Here is a 20117-nt window from a genome sequence, read left to right as displayed (position 1 = left end):
GCACTAACCGCGAGTGAGCGCCCAGACGCTTTCCAGCTACACTCCCAATTCCTGCCCACAAATGTTTAGTATTTAGTATTTTAGTATATTTAGTATTATAGTTTAGTATTTTTTGTGTAGTAGTTGTACATCACATAAGCATTGTAGATAGCCATTTGCACAAAATAGGACATTTTCTTCATCCATTTGTGAGTTTTCCTTATGAAGTGATAATATTTGATCATTTGGTCAAAGTGATCAACACCTTTCATGTTTGTATTGTAGTCACAGATTGCATTCGCCTTGTTGACAGTTACCAAACAGTCCCCCCAAAAATTGGATAAAAACCTGATTTTTGGCGATTATTTTAGTGGACGACGCAGCATTGCGTCATGCCCGTGATTACCGACAGTAAACAGATGACGCAGCATTGCGTCATGCCCGGGCAAAAGTGTTAATTAACACTTTCGCACTCTTCGAACACCCCTGGCATCCTCAATTTTTCTCTTTGAGTCAGAGTCGTGGACGCGAGTGGCGTCCAACATTTTAAAATATTTATTAAAAATTAGCATTTTATCCGATCAATCTGGGAGTGGTTTTAAAATGAGCGTCTTTAGATTGCGCACAATTTGATACCAAATTGAAAGATGCAACACGAAAATTGGTGTCAGAACACTGGAAAGACACATGATTTTATGATGAGTGTCCAAAAATTAAAATATTTGCTAAAATTCTATTTGTGCTATAATGTGGGACTAGTTTTAAAATATGCACCTTTATATTGCAAACAATTTGATACCAAAATGAAAGACGTAGCACGAAAATTGAAGTTATCAAACTGAACGAGTATACACATTAGGTTGCAGTGTACCAATTGGTGCTCGTTCACGGGTAACTTTGGGCTTTGCTGCAGGGAGTCACGCTGGGCTTTTGGACATTATATACATATACACCTGTAGGGAATTCTATTGCGAACACTGATACCAAAACGAACGATGTAGCACGAAAATTAAGGTGAGAAAACTGAAATGAGTTTACACATTTCGGTGTCGCCGCACGCTCGCCTGCACTGCCGGGAGCATGACGTCGAAGTCTGTGGCGCTCGCGCTCCGCGCGTAAAAGTGTGTATTAAATACATTGATGTTGAAATATCACAAAATTGTTCACAACACTTGTAAGACAAAAATTAGAATGTGGCAGTTATGGTGCCCAATATATATGCTCAAGGAGCATATCAATAAATTAGAAAAGGTTCAAACACTTTCAACTAAATTGCTTCTTGAACTGAGGAGAGCTAGGTTTTAAACATGCCAAAGTGAGAACATACAAGAAAAATTGGGGATATGGTCACTACATACAAAATAGTAACAGGTATTCACAGAATTGACAGATTAATGCTAGAAATCTGTAACTTCAAAAGTAATGTCATAGCTCCAAGCAAAATAAACAAAGATGCTGAAAAAATTAGGAAAGTTGTTTTGCAAAGAGGTAGATTATATCAGAATATTATTCCTGATCAGATATAGTGCTGTATATAATGAAGTGCAGAGTTATTATACAAGAATATAATAAGATGTGCATTAGAATGGAAAGAGGTCTAGGTCAGTGTGGTATTTGGGTGTTGTAACCAGTGTAAGATGACTCTTTACATCTTTAACTTATGGGTTTCAACACACATGCAGTTTGAATTTTGGTAGTAAACAAATTTGTCTAAATTTATGCAAAAAGATTCGGTAATTAGGATGTGCCATGTTGAATTTACTGTAGTTTTTTGGCTTAATATGTAACTTGTGTGATTATAGTGAATATGAAAGTCACATTAGTGTTTTTGTATATTGGCTGCAGTATAGTTATTGACATTTGATTCTTGGTACATGTGAAAATGCAGTACTGTAGCTGGAAAAACCCAAATTAAATTGTGGGATACAATAAATTGATCAGTGATAAAAAGTACTTTTCTGTAGTTGTAGTGAAAGCTGTCTACTAATTCTAGGCTAGGCAAAGGAGGCTTGGTCGGGGAATGTTGAGCCCTGAAATCACAAGGCAGGCAATTGTGGGTTGTAGCACAGGTCTTGGTGGTTTTGTGTTAATTCATATCCACTGCCATATAATAAAGCTTTTCAAGATTATGTACTAATTTCATCTTGCCATTTTAAATGAAAATTCAGTGTTAAGTTGGGTACAAATAGCAAGAGTTCAAAATGCAGCAGCTAAAGACCATAATGTTCAGTGGTCTGCAACATCCAGGCAGGTTTGAAATTATTGAATATTTGTCGAGGGATAAATTGATGATCATTTACTCTGCCAGTGTGTACTAAAGCCTGAGGTGCACAAATAGCCCCCCAAGAAAGGTACCCCCCATAATCACTGCAAAAGAGAGGGGGGGGAGTTTATACACTGGAAGTGAGGCAACAAAAATCTTCACTTTTTGAATGGCAATTGATGACATACAATATTATAGTAGGGTGGGGGGAGTCCTGAAATGGGTCATTGACTAATAAAGGTAACCTTTTAGAAATAATAACCCAGTGAAATGTGTGTTGGCAGAACACAGGAAATTGGGGAAACAAGTGATACTTAACTGGGTACAATTTTCCCAGCTGTACAGTATATAAATATTGTATGCACATGCTTCAGTACAGGGATATCTCATTGGCCATTCACCTCCCATAACACTAGTAGAACTTTGCTTAAAAGAATACATTTCTTAGGGTATTTTATATTATGTTGATAATGTTGCAACAAGGTTCTGATGTTGTGAACATGTTCTTTCTAAACCATATTGCATTTATGACTAAGGTTGAATGGTTGTGCCTGTGCTGTTGCTGGATGGAATGGTAAGTTTGGCCCAAGGAGTTTGCTCAAGTAGGAGTACACACTTGTTCTAAGAGCTAGTGGTGGTATAAATAAATTGATGTACAGTACTGTACTTAGTTGGCAGATTATTTGTCGTTAAGCTTAAAATGTTACTGAAGAACGAAACTGCAAATTTGATCTCAATTTGGTCATTTTTAGGAGGAAATGACCTGCTAATTTAGATTAAGATCTTTGTTACCTCCCCCCCCCCCTCCCTCCCCCAAAAATATAAATGCATTAAGCTCTGTACAAAAGTTGGCTTAGCTTTGGTTATCAGTGAATTATTGATTTTAAAATCTTTAAAATTAACCATGGTATAGGGTAATTGTGCTCAAATTTGAAGCACGTGTATTTCAGATAAATTTTGCTATTAATAGAAAGTGCAAGTTAACCAGTTAGGGATGCCAGCTGCATTGGCACAGTAAGGCACTTCACATGAGGTTTGTCGCATGTGCCAAAAGGACTTCCAATTTTCTACGTTGCCTTTATTTGTACACAGCCAATAATTAACTAATGTAAAACAAGTGTTTCTACTCCTTGGATTTCATGTTAAGTGATTTAGTTGTAATTGTAACTATTAAACATGCAAAGCCATTTCAGTATTACATGACAATATATATACATATATTTTAGCGTGATTGCTTGAAAGTACAGTACATCACTAGAAATATTTTCATTTTCAGAGTTGTAACATCTTTATAAACATGTTTCCCCACTTTAGTGATGTGGAATCAGCCTAGAGAAAAAGGAATATTGTTCTAAATAAATACTGTATAGAGGGTATTTAGACTGGTAGAGATTTTAATGAAATAAGTACAGTATATAAATATATTAATAAACCTGGGCAAAATATTTTTCAGGTAAATATACTTTGAAAGGTATGCATGAATTTATTAGTTATTGGATCATTTATTTTATTTAACCATAACTTATTTATGGTTATTTAATTGTTTTTTAATTTCCCATGTTATAATTTTGCTTTAGATGTTTAGCAAAAATTATAATTTCTTGAAAGTGACAATGGCCATTACAGTAGCACATCTTGTAGTTTACTTTAAAATAGTTACTGTATTGGAGCTTTGGGCCTTTCTTAAAATTATACTAAATATTTGTAGTTTCTAATTGTCTTTACCAGTGAATTATGACATATTCCATTAAATGCAATTATGTCTATTAGATAAGATTAACATTGAGATTTATTCTAATCTTAAATTAGATATCAGTAGCTTGTTCAGTATGTTAACTTAATTCACACATTAAGGAAATGAGCAAAATTATGCACTATGCTTTGAGTTTTGGCAGATTACACCTCCCCCCCCCCTCCCTTCCACCCCCAGTTACTTGTACAGATTACAAGGAGGTTTTGATTAAATGTCAAAGCCTGTTTCTTTTTATAATGTAGAATGATAAACATTTAAATTAAAGTGTTGATATAGTCCTTTGTGTCAGTACTGTCCTTGTGCAAGTGAAACTGCATTAATTGGTGATGGCACCTTGTTGAACATTGTAGTTGAGTTGGGGAAATTTGGTTAAGAATTTATCTAGTGGTTTTAGATGTTTACTTAATGCTGTAGTTCACTGAGAACATTTGAGAGATGCTATATTCTTACTATATAGTGTGGTAATATACTACATATATCTATACATGCATCTTTAGTGATAGAATGTGAGAGATGTTGCATGAATAAATGACAGTGACTGCAGCCTTAGAAAATGGATAGCATGTACTATACCCAGGTCTACATTGACTGGAAAGAAGTATATTTGCATGACGCAGGAGGATTAATACATGTGTGAACAGGATATTACTGTGCATGAGGACTGAAAGTTGCTGGTCAGTGATAACTAGGTGGTGATAACCTTGCAGCAAGTGACCATATATAGGTTAATCCGAAGGGCTTGTGCGGTATACAGGGTGTGTGTAGTTAGGAAATACTAAGCTGGTGTATGGCACAAGCTGATAGTGAGAGGAAGAGCTCGATGGAATGAGGTGGCAAGAACATTTGAGAGAAAGTGGAGTGTAGATATGTAGAGAAGATGAGGGGAAGGATAGTAATATTGAAATAAGCTAAACTTTATATTTACACAAGGGGGGAACACACATCAAACATAGTGTGGGTAAACTGTTAAGATGCACTAAAAGGAGAAATGTTAAGAATTAAATGTAGGTGGTTGGGAGTGCCCAAGTGTTTTTAGTGTCTAGTTCATCTATGCTTCCATAACTGTCCAATAAGCTGTGGTGGCAAGCTTTCAAAATAAATTTCAGCTGAGGTAGAACAAGAGGCAACTTTGAATAGTTGTAGGTATCAGAGGTGGACGTAGAAATATTGAATTGCAGCAAAGGGGTATAGAATTGGTTTGGAGAATTTGCTAGAATAAAATTGCATTTTTATAGGAATTAAAGAACTAGAGGCAAAGTTTTGTGTAGAATGGCAATGTCAGTTGTGAAAATAGCTAAAATTAAGATGGGTTACAATGTAGAAGAAGTAGAAGTGTAGTTGGAGTTTGACCAGCACATAGAAATGGTGGGGAAGAAATCTTGGGGGGGGGGAAATAGATTTAACTCGCCCAATATTTGCAAACCGATGGTGTATATATAATTTAAAAATCCTGACGTGCGATTCTTTATGAATTAATCACCATAGATTGCAGAAACAGTAAATGGGATGCCGTGGAAGTATCAAAATTTATATACAGTAATATGTAAAGAAGCAATTTTCCTGTGGCTGTTAATATTGAACTTGGATCATATAATTTTTGGCATTGATGATTTTAATATTTGCCATGGTAACTTGGATCATAGCAAGAAGTCTGAAGTCTGTGCTAAGAGCAATATGTACATTTTTATCTTGAAAGCAATTCCTTTACAAATAGTGTAATGAAGTGTGGCCACTGGTGGGAGACGGTACAGCTCCCCCATCATTGGGCCGATGCCTCTCCACAACATGTGGTAATGGTGGTAGTTTACTATAAGGTTTGTTTTGGTCTGGAATGGTACTATAGTTATTTTCTTCATAACTTTTTGATGTTCATTACTAGTCTAATAGTGATGGCAAATTTGGTGGCCTTAATTTGACATTTGTTTTGATTTATTAAATTAGTGATAAGTCTGCTTTACATGTGTGGATATTTTTAAGTGGTAAATTTGATTATTGCACTATGTATATGAATATCTGTACTGTAGTAATAAAGTATGAGGTTTTTAGCTCAAATTGGAATTTGTAACATTGCAGGAACTGCAGGATCTGGGGCGGGATCCACCAGCACAATGCTCAGCAGGCCCTGTAGGTGATGATTTATTCCATTGGCAAGCCACAATCATGGGCCCACCAGAGAGTCCATTCCAGGGAGGAGTATTTTTCCTCACCATTCATTTTCCCACTGATTATCCTTTCAAACCTCCAAAAGTAAGTAATTTTACTCTTCTGGTAGTTCTTAAAATAGCATTTTTGTTCATATGGTACAATTGTCTTGGAAAGTATAAAATGGGTATTAATGACTGTGTGGATTATTAAAGAATATGGTGAGCTATACAGAGATTAAGCATGTTGGGATTAATAATGCCATAACTTAAACATGTAAAAAACAGGCGAAGTAAATGGCCAAGTGGTATGGGATGGCAAGAGAAGAGCGAGATAAAAATGTATGAAGACTTTGGCAAGTAGTGTGTACTAGTGGAGTGTGGTGGTGGTGGTGTAGGGATGTGTAGAGGGGGCAGTAGAAGCTGCCATTCTGAAATTTAAGGGTTGTAGTGTATGGTCAGTGGTAGCTAAGAACAGATATTATTAAGGAATAAATGTTAAAGTATGTACAGGGTAATAACGAATCTGTAATAGTATTAAAGAATTGATTGTATTTCACCATCTTAAAGACATAGTCAAGGTCAAATTTTGAATACTTGTGGATTAATTATTTGTCCTCAGAGGACACTAATATTTGGCAGTGATATGAAAGGGTATATATAATTGTCCAATTTGTTTAAAGTGGCTAGTGTAATTATATTTTAAAAAATTATTAATAAATTCTTTCATTTGAAGATCGAAGTTAAATTGTTTTAAGTGATGTTTTAAGTGTGAAATGTGAATAACGGTACAACTCGGGGAGTGAGTTTGATCTACCTCACAGAGACATCAGGGGTGACAGTTACCTATTTCTGTGCATGTTGGGTGACTGCCAATGTCTGTGGTAGACACTTGAAGATCTGGGTAAGGATGAAGCGTTTATATTGTGCTTGTTAGTGTGCTACTGTTAGTAGTAGGAAATGACCAGTTCTGGGGATGATTAAAGCTTATTAGCTTTACTCTCCTTGTGAAGGGTTTTGTGCTTCGACCCCCTGAAGCACAAAACAAGCCTTCATACAAGAAAAAATAGGACGAATGAATATTTTAGGTTTGTGTGAGTTGTTTTATTATGGCGTCAAACGGTTTGCTTCAGATTTAAAGTGGTTTTGCATTAACATCAGTAAATTTTTCTGTAAAAGTTTAAATATTTGCTTCTATACGATATTTTTCACAAGTGCACTTTCATGTCTAATCTACTTGGGGTATAGGACAAAATTCCCACTCCAACACAGCCGTGCTTTAAGGGTACCCTTCAAAAAATAATTGCAGTAGTCATTTTGAAACACTATAATTGTTCCCATTTGTATCTTTAAAATGAAGACACTTGGTTTTTGAAGCTAGTGCTGAAGTCACCTTCCTCAACTAGCAGTTTTTTTTTTTATCCCACTTTCATATGCCGCAATGTCCAAATGTATTCAGCCTTTATTTTTTGGACTAGTGACTAACAGGTTTTACTGCATTGGCTTTATTGGTGTTTTGAAGGACTTGTAATTGTCTAGTTGTGCTTGCAGGGGTTGAGCTTCAGCTTTGGTCCCACCTATCAGCTGGTACAGATTCCTGAACCTACTGGGCTCTATCATATCGACATTTGAAACTGTATATGGAGTCTGCCACCACCACATAATATCCTAATGCATTCCATTTGTTAACTACTGACACTGAAAGTTCTTTCTGGCATCCCTGTAGCTCATTTGGGTACTAAGTTTTCACCTGTCCCCCCCATCCAACCTTGTTCACGTACCACCCATGCTAAGTAGTTTCTTTATCTGCCCCTGTCAATTCCTGATAATTTTATAGGCAGTGAGCATGTCTCCCCCTAACTTTTTTTTTTTCCAGTGTGGTGACGTTTAGTTCCAGTAATCCTTACTTGTTGCTCATACTGCTTAACTTGGGGGACTAGACTGGTTGCATACCTCCTGAACTTTTTCTAATTTCATTCTGTCTTGACTAATATGGATTCCACACTATACTCCAGTATTAGTCTGACCTGTGAGGTATACAAGGTTGTGAATGCTACTTTACACAAGTTTCTGAAGGCAATTTTTAAATTTTCCAGCCCTTGCATATGCTGCTGATGTTATTTTTTTGATGTGGGCTTCAGGGGACAGATCTGGCATGATATCAACCTCCCAGGTCTTTCTCAAGGATTTCTTCTGTTAACTTGTGTTTTGCCTCCTGCTCCCTACACCTATTTTCATCACTTTACACTTGAGTGAGTTAAACTTTAGTAGCCATTTGTTGAACCATTTCTTCAGTCTGTCCAGGTCATCTTGTAGTCTCTTGCTGGCCTCCTAAGATTGAATAATAATGACCCAAAATGGATAACAAAGGATCTGAAGAACCTTGTAGGGAGAAAGAGAGCTTGGTACAAAGGATTAAGAATGGGGAAGTCAGTTTAGAACAAGAATTTGTTCAACTGGTTAGAAAAGAAATAAGAGAGGGGCAAAAAGAAGCTATGAAGTTCGCATAGCAGGGTAAGCAAAGGCAAATCCTAAAGTTTTTTCAGTTATAACAAACAAAGATTAGGGAAAGGATAGGTCCATTAAAAACCGAGACAGATCAAATAACTGGTAACGCAGAAGATATGAGTAGCGTATTTAATAATCAGCTGAACATTATGCCTTTTCTATGGGTGGAAAAGAGAACAGGTTGACTAGTTTAGCAGTTACCAAAGAGGATGTTATTAAACAAATAGTGAAACTAAAGTTAAAGAAATCCCCAGGGCCGGATGAAGTGTTTGCCAGGGTGCTTAAAGAATGCAAAGAGGAGCTTTGAGAGCCATTCTCTACCATAGTTTATGGTAGTCATTAAATCATTAAAGTCAAGCAGTGCCAAGAGTCGTGGAAGGTTGCTACTGTGGTTCCAGTTATCAAGAAAGTTTGACTTGAGTGATCTATCTCCTATCTGCCGATTAGCTAAACGTCTAATGTAGCTAAGTTACTTAAACGAAAATTGCAAATGCCATTTGTCTTCATCTTAAAAAACATAAATTAATAAATGATTCACAACATGGTTTTACAAATGGCTGTTCATATTTAACAAATTTGCTATCATTTTATTCCAACATAGTTGAGGCAGTTGATAGTGGTACGTTTTGTAATGTTGTGTACCTTGACTTTAGCAAAGCTTTTGTTAGTGCCACATGACTGATTAAAAAGATAGGATCATGGTATTGGGGGTGCTGTATTAAGTTAGATTATGGCAGGGCTATACTAGAGGAAACGGTATAAATGGGGTTAAGTTAGAGTTGGAAAATGTTGTAAGTGGAGTGCCTCAAGGCTGGGACTTCTGTTATTCATTATATATATAAATGATTGATTCAGGTTTGAGCAGCAATATTTGCCAACGATACAAAAATTAGGATGGAAATAAACATGGAAAAAGACTCGCTATCACTTCAAGGTGAACTAAATGGGGTTTTGAAATGGTCAAAAAATTTGCAGATGCAGTTTAATGCTAACAAATGTAAGTAAGGTTTTGAGACTAGGTAATGATATAGCTACAAGATACGAGCTAGATGGTGTCGATTTTGATGTCGGATTGCAAAAGGTATCTGGGAGTTATGATTAGTAAGAATTTAAAACCAAAAAATTGATGCAAAAATGTTCGTAATAAGACGCATAGAACACTGGGATTTATTAATAGAAGCGTTAGTAATAAGACACCTAGTGGTGGTTGTGGTCAGTTATATCTTGCTCTGGTTAGGCAGCATTTAGATTATGCAGTTCAGTTTTGGTCGCCGTGCTATAAAATGGATATAAATTCACTAGGACACGTCCAGCGTAGGATGACTATTAAATATTTAATTCTTAGTTTTATAGCCCTAGTATGGAGGTGCTATGCTAGCAAAGACTTGTCATTTGGTAGCTGCTGCAGTAGTTTGCCAGTGATAAAGGTAACTTAAATGTGTCAACTGTTTATAACATTTTTTAATACAATAAAAAATATCTTGCATTTGATTATAAATGCATTGAGAACTTTTATAGCCTAGTACTGATTTTATTGAACAAATCTTCAACAAGAAACTTGTTCAATGTATGAGATTCTATCTGGTATGTGGGCACTGAAAGTTTTTCAGTTGAAAACAACCTTTCTACAATGATGAAGTCCAGCTGAATTTTTCGGTAAATGGGCTTCATTAGTGAGGCCACTGTATCTGCCCATTTGAATATTTTAATTTGGTTAACACTATCACACTCTTCGAACGTCCCTGGCGTCTGATTTTTTCTAAGAGTCCGAGCATTGGACTGTGCTCGCGTCCGATAAAAAAATATTTGTACAAAATTCATTTATTATCCGATTGACTTCGGGATAGTTTCAAAATGAGTGCCTTTAGAGTGCGCATAATTTGTTACCAAATGAAAGATGTAACACAAAACTTGATGTCAGAACACTTAAAAGATTATATATACATTTTTGGTCCAAATTTTAAAATATTTGTTAATTTTTTTTTTAATTTTATTATGGGATTAGTTTTAAAATGCGCGCCTTTAGAGTGCGGACAATTTGATACCACAATGAAAGATGTAACAATTTGTCAGAACACTGGAAAGATATAAATAATTTGTGATGTGTCCAAAATTAAAAAATTTTAAAATTCCAGTTATTGCTCTATTATTATGGGAATAGTTTTAAAATACGCGCCTTTATATTGCGAACAGTGATACCAAAATGAGACATAACAAGAAAATTGATGTTATCAAACTGAACGAGTATACAAATTAGGCTTCGTTGTGCAAATTGGTGCTCGTTCACGGGTAACTTTAGGCTTTGCTGCGGGGAGGCATCTTGGGCTTTTGGATATTATATACATATACACCTGCAGGGAATTTAATTGCAAACACAAGGATACCAAAACGAACAACGTAGCACGAGAATTAAGGTGAGAAAACTGAAAAACTGAAATGAGTATACACATTTCGGTGTCGCCGTGCACTCGCCCGCATGATCTCCTGTACACTAGTGGCTAAGTTGGTGGCGCTCATGCCCGGGGTGCGAAAGTGTTAATTGCAATTATTTGTATTGAATATACTGTACATTTCTTAAAAGGCTGCCAGAATAAAGGTTGTGTTAATGTTAAACTGTATAGATGTTTAAGTACCCAATGCCAAAATTTATATTTCTTGTTCATTGCAGGTTGCTTTCACAACGCGCATTTACCACCCAAATATTAACAGCAATGGTTCCATATGTTTGGATATTCTCAGGAGCCAATGGAGTCCAGCCTTAACTATTTCTAAAGGTGTGTACTGTGACGTGTGCATTGTTGTATGATTAATTTTTTGTAAAATGTGTAATGTGTAAATATCCTAGTTGTATGGAATTTATATTTTAGTTACAGGAAATATGAGCATGCACTTGTTTATACAAATACCCACAATTTTAGGGCATGAATCACATTCATTCTTATGGGTAATATTCAAAACTTCTGATTATTATGAAACTTCATAAAATCCAGTCTATATAAGATGAACCTCCTACCCAAGTTTCATCATTGTAATCTGAAAGGAAACTTTAGGAAGAGGGGCGGAGCTACAAAAAAATTACCCTGAAAAAATTCAAGGTTGTAAAATCTCTTGATAAATTTTTAAAATAGTATTTAACTATAAGAACAGTTGTTAAGTGTAACAATATAATTTGAAAAATTAAATTATCTAAATTATAAAGTTATACAACGAACATAATACGTAAAAATTCTTAAATTGGTTCATAAATACAAATACAGTACTTTGATGTTTTAGACATACAATTGTGCTTGAACAAAATTAAATCTGTGCAATCAGTAGATATAGACATGGCTTGATTTTTTTCAAGCTTCACCAGATTATTGGGTGGCTACATTCTTATATATAGGTTAGCTTCAGGGAAATTGCATTTTAATTAATGATTGAGAAATTACTTGATCTAAAAATCGCCCAAAACATATGTACAGGTACATTGGTATTTATTTGTATTTAAATACAAGGAGATTATTAAAACACTGCTACAGTATTTATATAAAATTAAATGCAAACACATTATTAACAATTGTTAGAAAGTTTGCTTGTAATTTATGTACAGAAATGAAAAATGCATTATAAAGTCCAGAGTGTGGTGCAGGTGAAGTTCCTGCCATAACATCACTGGTGTCTTGTAATTACCTAAGTGTAGTTACAGGATGAGAGCTACGCTCGTGGTGTCCCGTCTTCCCAGCACTCTTTGTCATATAACGCTTTGAAACTACTGACGGTCTTGGCCTCCACCACCTTCTCCCCTAACTTGTTCCAACCGTCTACCACTGTTTGCAAAAGTGAATTTTCTTATATTTCTTCGGCATCTGTGTTTAGCTTGCTTTGCTTTGCTTTGATGTCCAAAGAGCTTGGAAAGGATGTGGGAGGAAGAAGGATGGGGCGATGAAATTCTTGGAAGAGGATTTGGATGTGGAGAGAGGAGGCTTGAAAGTTCGGTGGCCCGTCCACCTTGGATTGGAGATGTTTTTTCAGTCAAAGCCTGTAGCTTAAGTTCTTCTTGGGCGGCAGGAGGCTAGTGGTGGGGCAGGGTGATGTCGTCCTGGTTCACTTGAGGTGGTCTGTCTGGCTTGGAGGAGGCGTCTTCCTTATTGAGATGGTGAGAGGTAAGTTCACTGTTGCTTGGTGGTGTCTCGGCCAGGAGGTATTCGCATGTACTTCCCGAATGTTAGCGGTGGTATTGGTATTCCTGTCGGGTCTTCATCTTCTTCCAGGAAGGTCACTTGTCCCCTCTTGAAGTCGAATTTAGGGTCGATGTATGCACTCTCCAGAGCGCAGAGGTCTACATAGCGTTCCACGGTCTCGTGGTGGACAAACACAGGGTAAGGAATGGTTTTCCTGAGCTGGTTCATGATCCTGTTGCATTCTAAGGCAATGACCATTCTTGTACTTCGATTGCCGTTGAAATTGCCACCGTGATTGAGGTAAAGTCCATAGCAGGGCACTTTCTTGCTTGATTTGCTTGGGTTTAGGTCGAAGTCTGGGGCCTCATATGTGAAGGTCTCAGCCAGGGCTTCTTGGAACTCTGCATCTGAATCTGATTCTGTTTCCACTTGCTGACATTTTGGTCTCCTTTTTGCTCTCATTTTCTTCCGTCTCGGGCTGGTGGGGGCAGGTGATGAGGTTGACTGGTCTGCTGTGGTGGTAGTCTGGGTGGATGCTGTTGCCTGGGTGACTTGTGCTGGGTTCGACTCCGGTGGTGGTGGTTGCGGTATGACTGCGGTTACTGTTGGTGTTGGAATTTCGTCTGTTTGGGTTGAAGCAGCGTTGTGATGTTGAAATAGGTCTGCTGGTATCAACATTGTAGGCAGGTTGTTCTGGGCGAGCAGCCTGTTCAGTACTCTCACGTATTTTGCGTTGTCTGTTCCCGCCTCTCTCTCAGCTACACTGATCAGGCATGGGATGAGAGTGGTGTTGGTCGAGGCCGCTGATTGGTTGACAGTCAAGTTTGTTGGCTGAGCTGCAGTCGCCTGTGTCCTGGGTCCCCATTGGGGGGTGGTCTGGCCTGGTGTGGACGTCTGTGTAGCAGGAGCAGAAGCGTTGGGAAGCACTGGAAACGATGTAGCTTGGATATTGAAGCTCGCCGGCTGATTGGTTGTTGGGTTGGCAGTTGCTGTTTTATTTATTTCGTCTAGTCGTACTTGGCAGTCCATGGAGACGGCGATGTGAGCTCCTCCACAGTTGAGGCACAGTTTGGTGGTTGACCGGCAGGTTTTGAAGTGATGATCCTGGGTACAAATGCTGCATTTAACCTCTGCTTGTTGGCAGTTCTTGGTATCATGATCGTACTTGTAGCACTTAAAGCACTGGCGAATGTTGTAGTACCGTTCCTTCTTTACAGTGTCAGGTGTGATGGAAATATCCAGACATCTAAATCCATTTTCCACAGCTTGGGTAGCTGCAGCAGCTGTTGTGAAGGTGACCTTGAGAGTAGGCCTAGGGTTGTCGTTGTTCTTGATGACCTTGACTGTAGCAGCAGTCAGAGCCGGGTTTCTGGTGTTGATACTATCAAGTATGGTACCAGGGTCTTGGGTGGCGATGTAGACACTTGTGTGGCTGACGAAGATGGTTCGTTCAGCCAAGTAGCGACGGTTAGGAGTGATGATCAGGTTGGCGTTTCGTAGGGCGTCCTGGTGTTCTGGTGCAAACAGTTGCTCCAGAGCTTGCTCGCTTGAATAAAGAAGTACAGCGCCGTCAGCATCGTCACGGATGTCCAACGGGGCTGCATTCGTGATGTCAACGATTTTCCTTAGTAATTGGGGTCCGGTGTAAGTGGTTTCGTCACGAAACCGGACCTTTATGCGGTAAATCATGGCTCTACGTTGCTGCCTAATATTTACCCACCCGGCAGTGCTGGGTGCAGAGAGCCTGATCTAGGTTTTCGGTCTGTGTTTTAATGGTTTGTCTTTATCTTAATCTGTGTTTAGCTAGTTTATATCTATGACCTCTTGTTCTTAAAGTTTTAGCTAGTTTATATCTATGACCTCTTGTTCTTAAAGTTCCAGATCTCAAGAAATCTTCCCTATCGATTTTATCAATTCCTGTTACTATTTTGTATGTAGTGATCATATCACCTCTTTTTCTTCTGTCTTCTAGTTTTGGCATATTTAATGCCTCTAACCTCTCCTCGTAGCTCTTGCCCTTCAGTTCTGGGAGCCACTTAATAGCATGTCTTTGCACCTCTTCCAGTTTGTTGATGTGCTTCTTGGCACTCCATGTACTTATTTTGTCCAGGTCTTCTTGAAGGGCATGACAATCATCTAAGTTTCTTATCCTTCCTATTATCTTAGCATCATCAGCAAACATGTTCATATAATTCTGTATACCAACTGGTAGATCATTTATGTAGACAATAAACATCACTGGTGCAAGAACTGAACCCTGTGGTACTCCACTTGTGACATTTCTCCAGTCCGATACATTGCCTCTGATCACAGCCCTCATTTTTCTATCAGTCAGAAAATTTTTCATCCATGTTAGAAGCGTACCTGTCACTCCTCTAATATTTTCCAGTTTCCAAAACAACCTCTTATGTGTAACTCTGTCGAAAGCCTTTTTTAGGTCCAGATAGATGCAGTCAACCCAACCATCTCTTTCCTGTAATATCTCTGTTGCTCGATCATAGAAACTGAGTAAATTCGATACACAGGATCTTCCAGATCGAAAACCATACTGTCTGTCTGATATTATATCATTTCTCTCCAGGTGTTCTACCCATTTAGTTTTAATTATTTTTTCCAATATTTTTACTATTACACTTGTCAATGATACCGGTCTATAATTAAGGGGGGTCTTCCCTGCTTCCTGCTTCCACTTTTGTAGATTGGAACTATGTTAGCCTTTTTCCACACATCAGCTACAACTCCTGTATACAGGGATGCCTGAAAAATCAGTTGAAGAGGAATGCTGAGTGCAGGTGCACACTCTCAGAACCCATGGTGAAACTCCATCTGGACCAACTGCTTTCTTATTTAGCTCCTTGAGCATTTTTTCTATAATAATATTGTGATGTTTATTGAAATAAAAATATTGTGATGTTCCTACTATGCCATGGACAATTGTTCATCACTGGGCGTGGTATATTACTGCTAAAACACACACCAGAACCCCCCCTCCCCCTCCATGTGAACTTTCAACGGGATTTGATGCAATAAATGTGCTGATGCAATATTTCGTCGGCCAGAAAAAGATAGGATGGATTAAGGGAACTTTCAAATCAAAGGACAATACATCCAGGGTTTTGGCCGTAAAAGGGCGTTTTCCGGATGTTCGAATCCCGGATAATCGCGGGGTTACAGTATTTAATTATTTTTGGCAGTGCTGTGGTCACAGGCTGAACAGCAGTGCTATGAGCTCATGCTGTGCGTGCCAGCCTTGGTGACTTGCTCAGTCCTGAGGCTTTCACACCTGGGAATGTTGCCCACAATTTAAAAAAAATGGCATCTGTTTACAAGAGCCCTTAGGAAGCCGATGTGAACCTCGTGCAGCCGCGGGCCATTTAAATCTTGTGTGGTACTCCAAAACAACATATGAAGGAGTGTGCACTTTTGTGTCAGTTACTCAACACGTCATATGAAATGTTGCGCAGTTTAATCTGCAATGCGCACCTGTTTTTGGCAAAAACTTCATAGTGCAATTGTTAAGGATATATTTTTGCTTCTATAAATGTTCAGGTAAAGCTAATGTCAATGTTTCCAAACTCAACTGTTTTCATTTCAAAACACAAGTGATGAAAACATTAAAAAACATTAAAATATAGCCTACTTTAAAAAAAAAAAAGCACAACTCTCAGACCTACCAGAACAACATCTGTTGGTTGGCGCAGCACAGTGGTTAACACTAGTCCACTGGGCGAGCGAGTGCCTCACTACCCCAAGGTGGGCCTGGCATTCCACGGGAGCACACGGTAATACTAAAAAGTGAATACTCATTTTCAACTTTGTCATCTCAATTCTCGTCCTTATTTTTTTCAATTTGGTATCAATGTGTTTGCAATACAATTCTCTACAGGATTAAATGCATATAAAGTTCAAAAGGGCAGTGTACCACTTGCAGCAAACAGAGAAAGTGAGAGCAAGTTACCCGTGAGCGCTCATCAAGAGCAATAAAATATTTGCTCTCTTCACTTTGGTCTCTTCAATTCTCATCCTCGGTCTTTCATTTTGGTATTAATGTATTCACAATAAAATTCCCTGCAAGAGTATATGCATATAGTGTCCAAAACTGCGGCACACCCTACCCACAGCCAAGCCGAAAGCAGGCCAAATTTTTAACTCCATACTGCGTCATTACCGCACATTCGTCTACTAAATTTTTGAAGCCATATTGCGTCATTACCGTGATAGTGCTAAATATAAAGCGAGCATGGTACAAATTGCTAAGAAGCAGGGTATAAATTCTCGCTTCCCGGTAGTCACTAATATGCAAGCGGTATATTTTGCCATCGATTAATGTATCATATTTTGAGAAATCGCCAGTTGATAAAATGAAGTACTGTACAGTAAATCATAGTGGCATGCTAACATTAAAGTTTTGTGCAGGGGTTACTGAGTTAGGGTGCTTTTAGTACCATATTTTCTGTATTGTGGCAACTCGATGATGGACTGCTTTATTACCCATCATTCGATCATTCAGTACCATATGTACTTGTGCAATACTGTGTTATAATTTTAAAGCCTTTACAGCCATGCTATGAAATGTTTTGAAATCATTTTGGTTATGAATAACACTGTAGAACTGCTGTGTAATATATAAATAAGAGTACAGTAATTATGCTATACTAAATATATTATAAGCTGATAGTTTGATTTTTTCTGTGTAATTTTTGAAGGTAATTTTTTTTATTGCAGTGCTCCTGTCCATTTGTTCCCTTCTCACGGACCCTAACCCCGAGGATCCTTTGGTGCCAGAGATTGCACGAGTCTACAAGACGGATAGGGAAAAGTACAATGAACTGGCCAGAGAATGGACCAGGAAGTATGCCATGTGATCCCCCGGTGGCCTAGTGGCAGAGAGCGCCCATGCCCATCCCCCGCCACTGCCATAATGACCACCACTACCACCACCCTGACCGCTGCCGCCGCTGCCATCACCCTGACTGCTGCTGCTGCTACCTGTTCTTCTTCATCCTGCTGCTAATTATGTTTTTAACAACTTTTACTACCACCCATCACTCTTATTACTCTGGTGGATAGACTACACCACTGTCACCTTGTGACAGTTCATCACTGCACTATCACCACCACCCACCTCTGGCCAGCAGCCACATATTTGGCGCAGAAAGTATTGTGGACTTAGTCAGGGCCGGAATCCACTAGCCCCCTCCCCCCAAGTGAAGTGCCACTGCCTCCAGCGGCTCCAATTTGTACCTAAGTTTAATGTGTACACAGGAAAGTGCCGCCTCATCCACCCTTAAATGATCACGCTTGCGTTCTGTAGTTGTAATCGTGGGTATTTCTTGGGTTATTTTGCTAGTGTGTGGCCAGTTGACTCTATGGTTGGGGGAAAGATAACAAAGCAAGGGACTGGAGCCCTCGAAACCAATTTACCATTGTGACGTTCACTTCTTAGTTCACCCACTGTAACACCACTTGTTTATCCTTGTCTGTCCCGAACCAATCTGCTTTGTTCTCAGCGACTATGGAAACCTCTTGATTATTTTCATGTGACCAGGAGTTGAGCGTGTTAGATTTGTGTAATGTTCCCCTTGTCTTTCCAGTATCTCTCACTCGCCCAACCACCTTTCTTTCACTTATCCCACCAATTTTCAGCCTGTGTGATTTTTTCCTAATGTTACAAGATGAATGGGAAGTAGGCGATCCATAACACATCACCTCAGATATCATCATTGCTAGGCTATTGTTTAATATATCTTAAAATGTCTCTACATGTCCCTAGCCTTATATTGTCATGAATTAGTTAAAATTGGAGTAAAAAGAAATAATTTGACTTTTGTTAGGATCAAATGACTTGATTCGAGACTTCTGCTAATCGTACTAGGAGCCAGAATTGTTTATTTTTTAAGCTGCATAGGGCCAATACTGTCACTCCTTACACACTGCCAGGCTCTTCTGTGACTTGCTAGTCGTCCTCTGCCAGCAGCAACACATTGGAATCACTGTTAAGTCATTTGAGTCTGCCCAAACAAGATTTATCTTCATGGAAGAGCCTGATGGTCATTGGGACAATTATCAGCTTTGCCTGCCTCCCATGGATTTGGATATAAGTTTTTTTTATTTTACTTTTTTATGTAATTTTTCCAGTATAAAGACATGGGAAGCAGGTACCTTGAAATACAAGGCTGTTTGGTTCATTAGTACAGTATTCAAAAAATCTTTTCAATACAATTTTGTCAATAAAGGTGTACAGAACACACACATTGTTTTTCTCCTACCTAAAATTTTAGGTTTTGTATAGTTTAGTACATAGTGAAATTAGTACATTTGTGGCCTTGTTATCAAACTTTGTGAATTCTATTACAGTATAACGATATTTACTGGATTTGTATGTATTGCTTTATCAACATTGAAAAAGCTAATTTTTAATTCACTAATAAGTTGTGAAAGTTTTAGATCAGGCTAATACTGGAAGGATGAAGGTTCATATATTAGAATGTTTGATAATGTATAGTGAAGCAATAATTTAATTTTGTAACTAATATTTTTTTAAATGTTTGCCAGAATTGGTTTTCCTAGGTATAATAGACTAATAGTGGAAGATTGAAGAAAATTATGTATAATTTTTATGCAATTCATTAAAGTGATCCACCAGTTACCTGCTGCACTTGTGATTCTGTACGCCTTTCCTTGATATTATTCGGCTTTTGTAAAAACAAACATAATGTAATCAGCAGTTATCAGCCAAAATTCAAATAAAGCTTGTAGCATGTATAGGGAATGTCCAGGTTGAAAATTAATTGGCTCATATTTGCTGAAATGGGTTTAATGCAATGTAGGCTATTGTGGAAATTTATTTGCCAGTAGAACCAAGCTATTTTGGTTTAAATTGTGTACACCACATCCATCTATAAAGGTAACTAGTTAAATTATAGGAAGTCTTGTATGACAAGTTTTAAGCATTTTGGAAGAGATGTACAAAGAGCACTAATATTCTGTGCTCATTTGCAGATGGTAGTACTTGTGGACTGTCATGTTTGTGATCAGGCTCAGAATGTGGCCTGGCCTCGCTTGGTTCACCAGAGCTATGCCAGGGTCAATGAAGCTGTACACATGTGGTTTCTTACTTTATTACATCCATCTGATTCATCTTACAAAACTTTTGCATAAATCATTCAATAAAGTATATGACTAAATATGAATTTAATTCTAGATGACTAGAAATGACAACTGTACATTGAAGATACAAAACCTTTAGTTTGAGAATTAAAATGCAATAGACTTCCTATCACATTCGGCAGCCGTGTGGGGGGTGGTTC

The 20117-nt window shown here is 38.1% G+C and overlaps 1 protein-coding gene across 3 annotated transcripts in view; it reads left to right on the top strand.

The window, feature by feature from the left end:
- The window catches only part of LOC123745417 (ubiquitin-conjugating enzyme E2 eff), a 32531-nt gene extending 13474 nt beyond the window's left edge, over positions 1 to 19057 (top strand). For all 3 annotated transcript variants that reach the window (XM_045725971.2, XM_045725972.2, XM_069300853.1), the window contains 3 exons: positions 6069 to 6242; positions 11313 to 11418; positions 17533 to 19057. In XM_045725971.2, the coding sequence (XP_045581927.1) occupies positions 6069 to 6242; positions 11313 to 11418; positions 17533 to 17672 (420 nt within the window). In that variant the 3' untranslated portion in view covers positions 17673 to 19057. The remainder of the gene's footprint in view (positions 1 to 6068; positions 6243 to 11312; positions 11419 to 17532) is intronic.
- Positions 19058 to 20117: the final 1060 nt, after the last annotated feature.

This window comes from Procambarus clarkii, chromosome 44 (genome assembly GCF_040958095.1).
Source record: "Procambarus clarkii isolate CNS0578487 chromosome 44, FALCON_Pclarkii_2.0, whole genome shotgun sequence".
Classification (NCBI taxonomy): Eukaryota; Metazoa; Arthropoda; class Malacostraca; order Decapoda; family Cambaridae; genus Procambarus; species Procambarus clarkii.
This window is presented reverse-complemented; position numbering and strand designations above follow the sequence as displayed.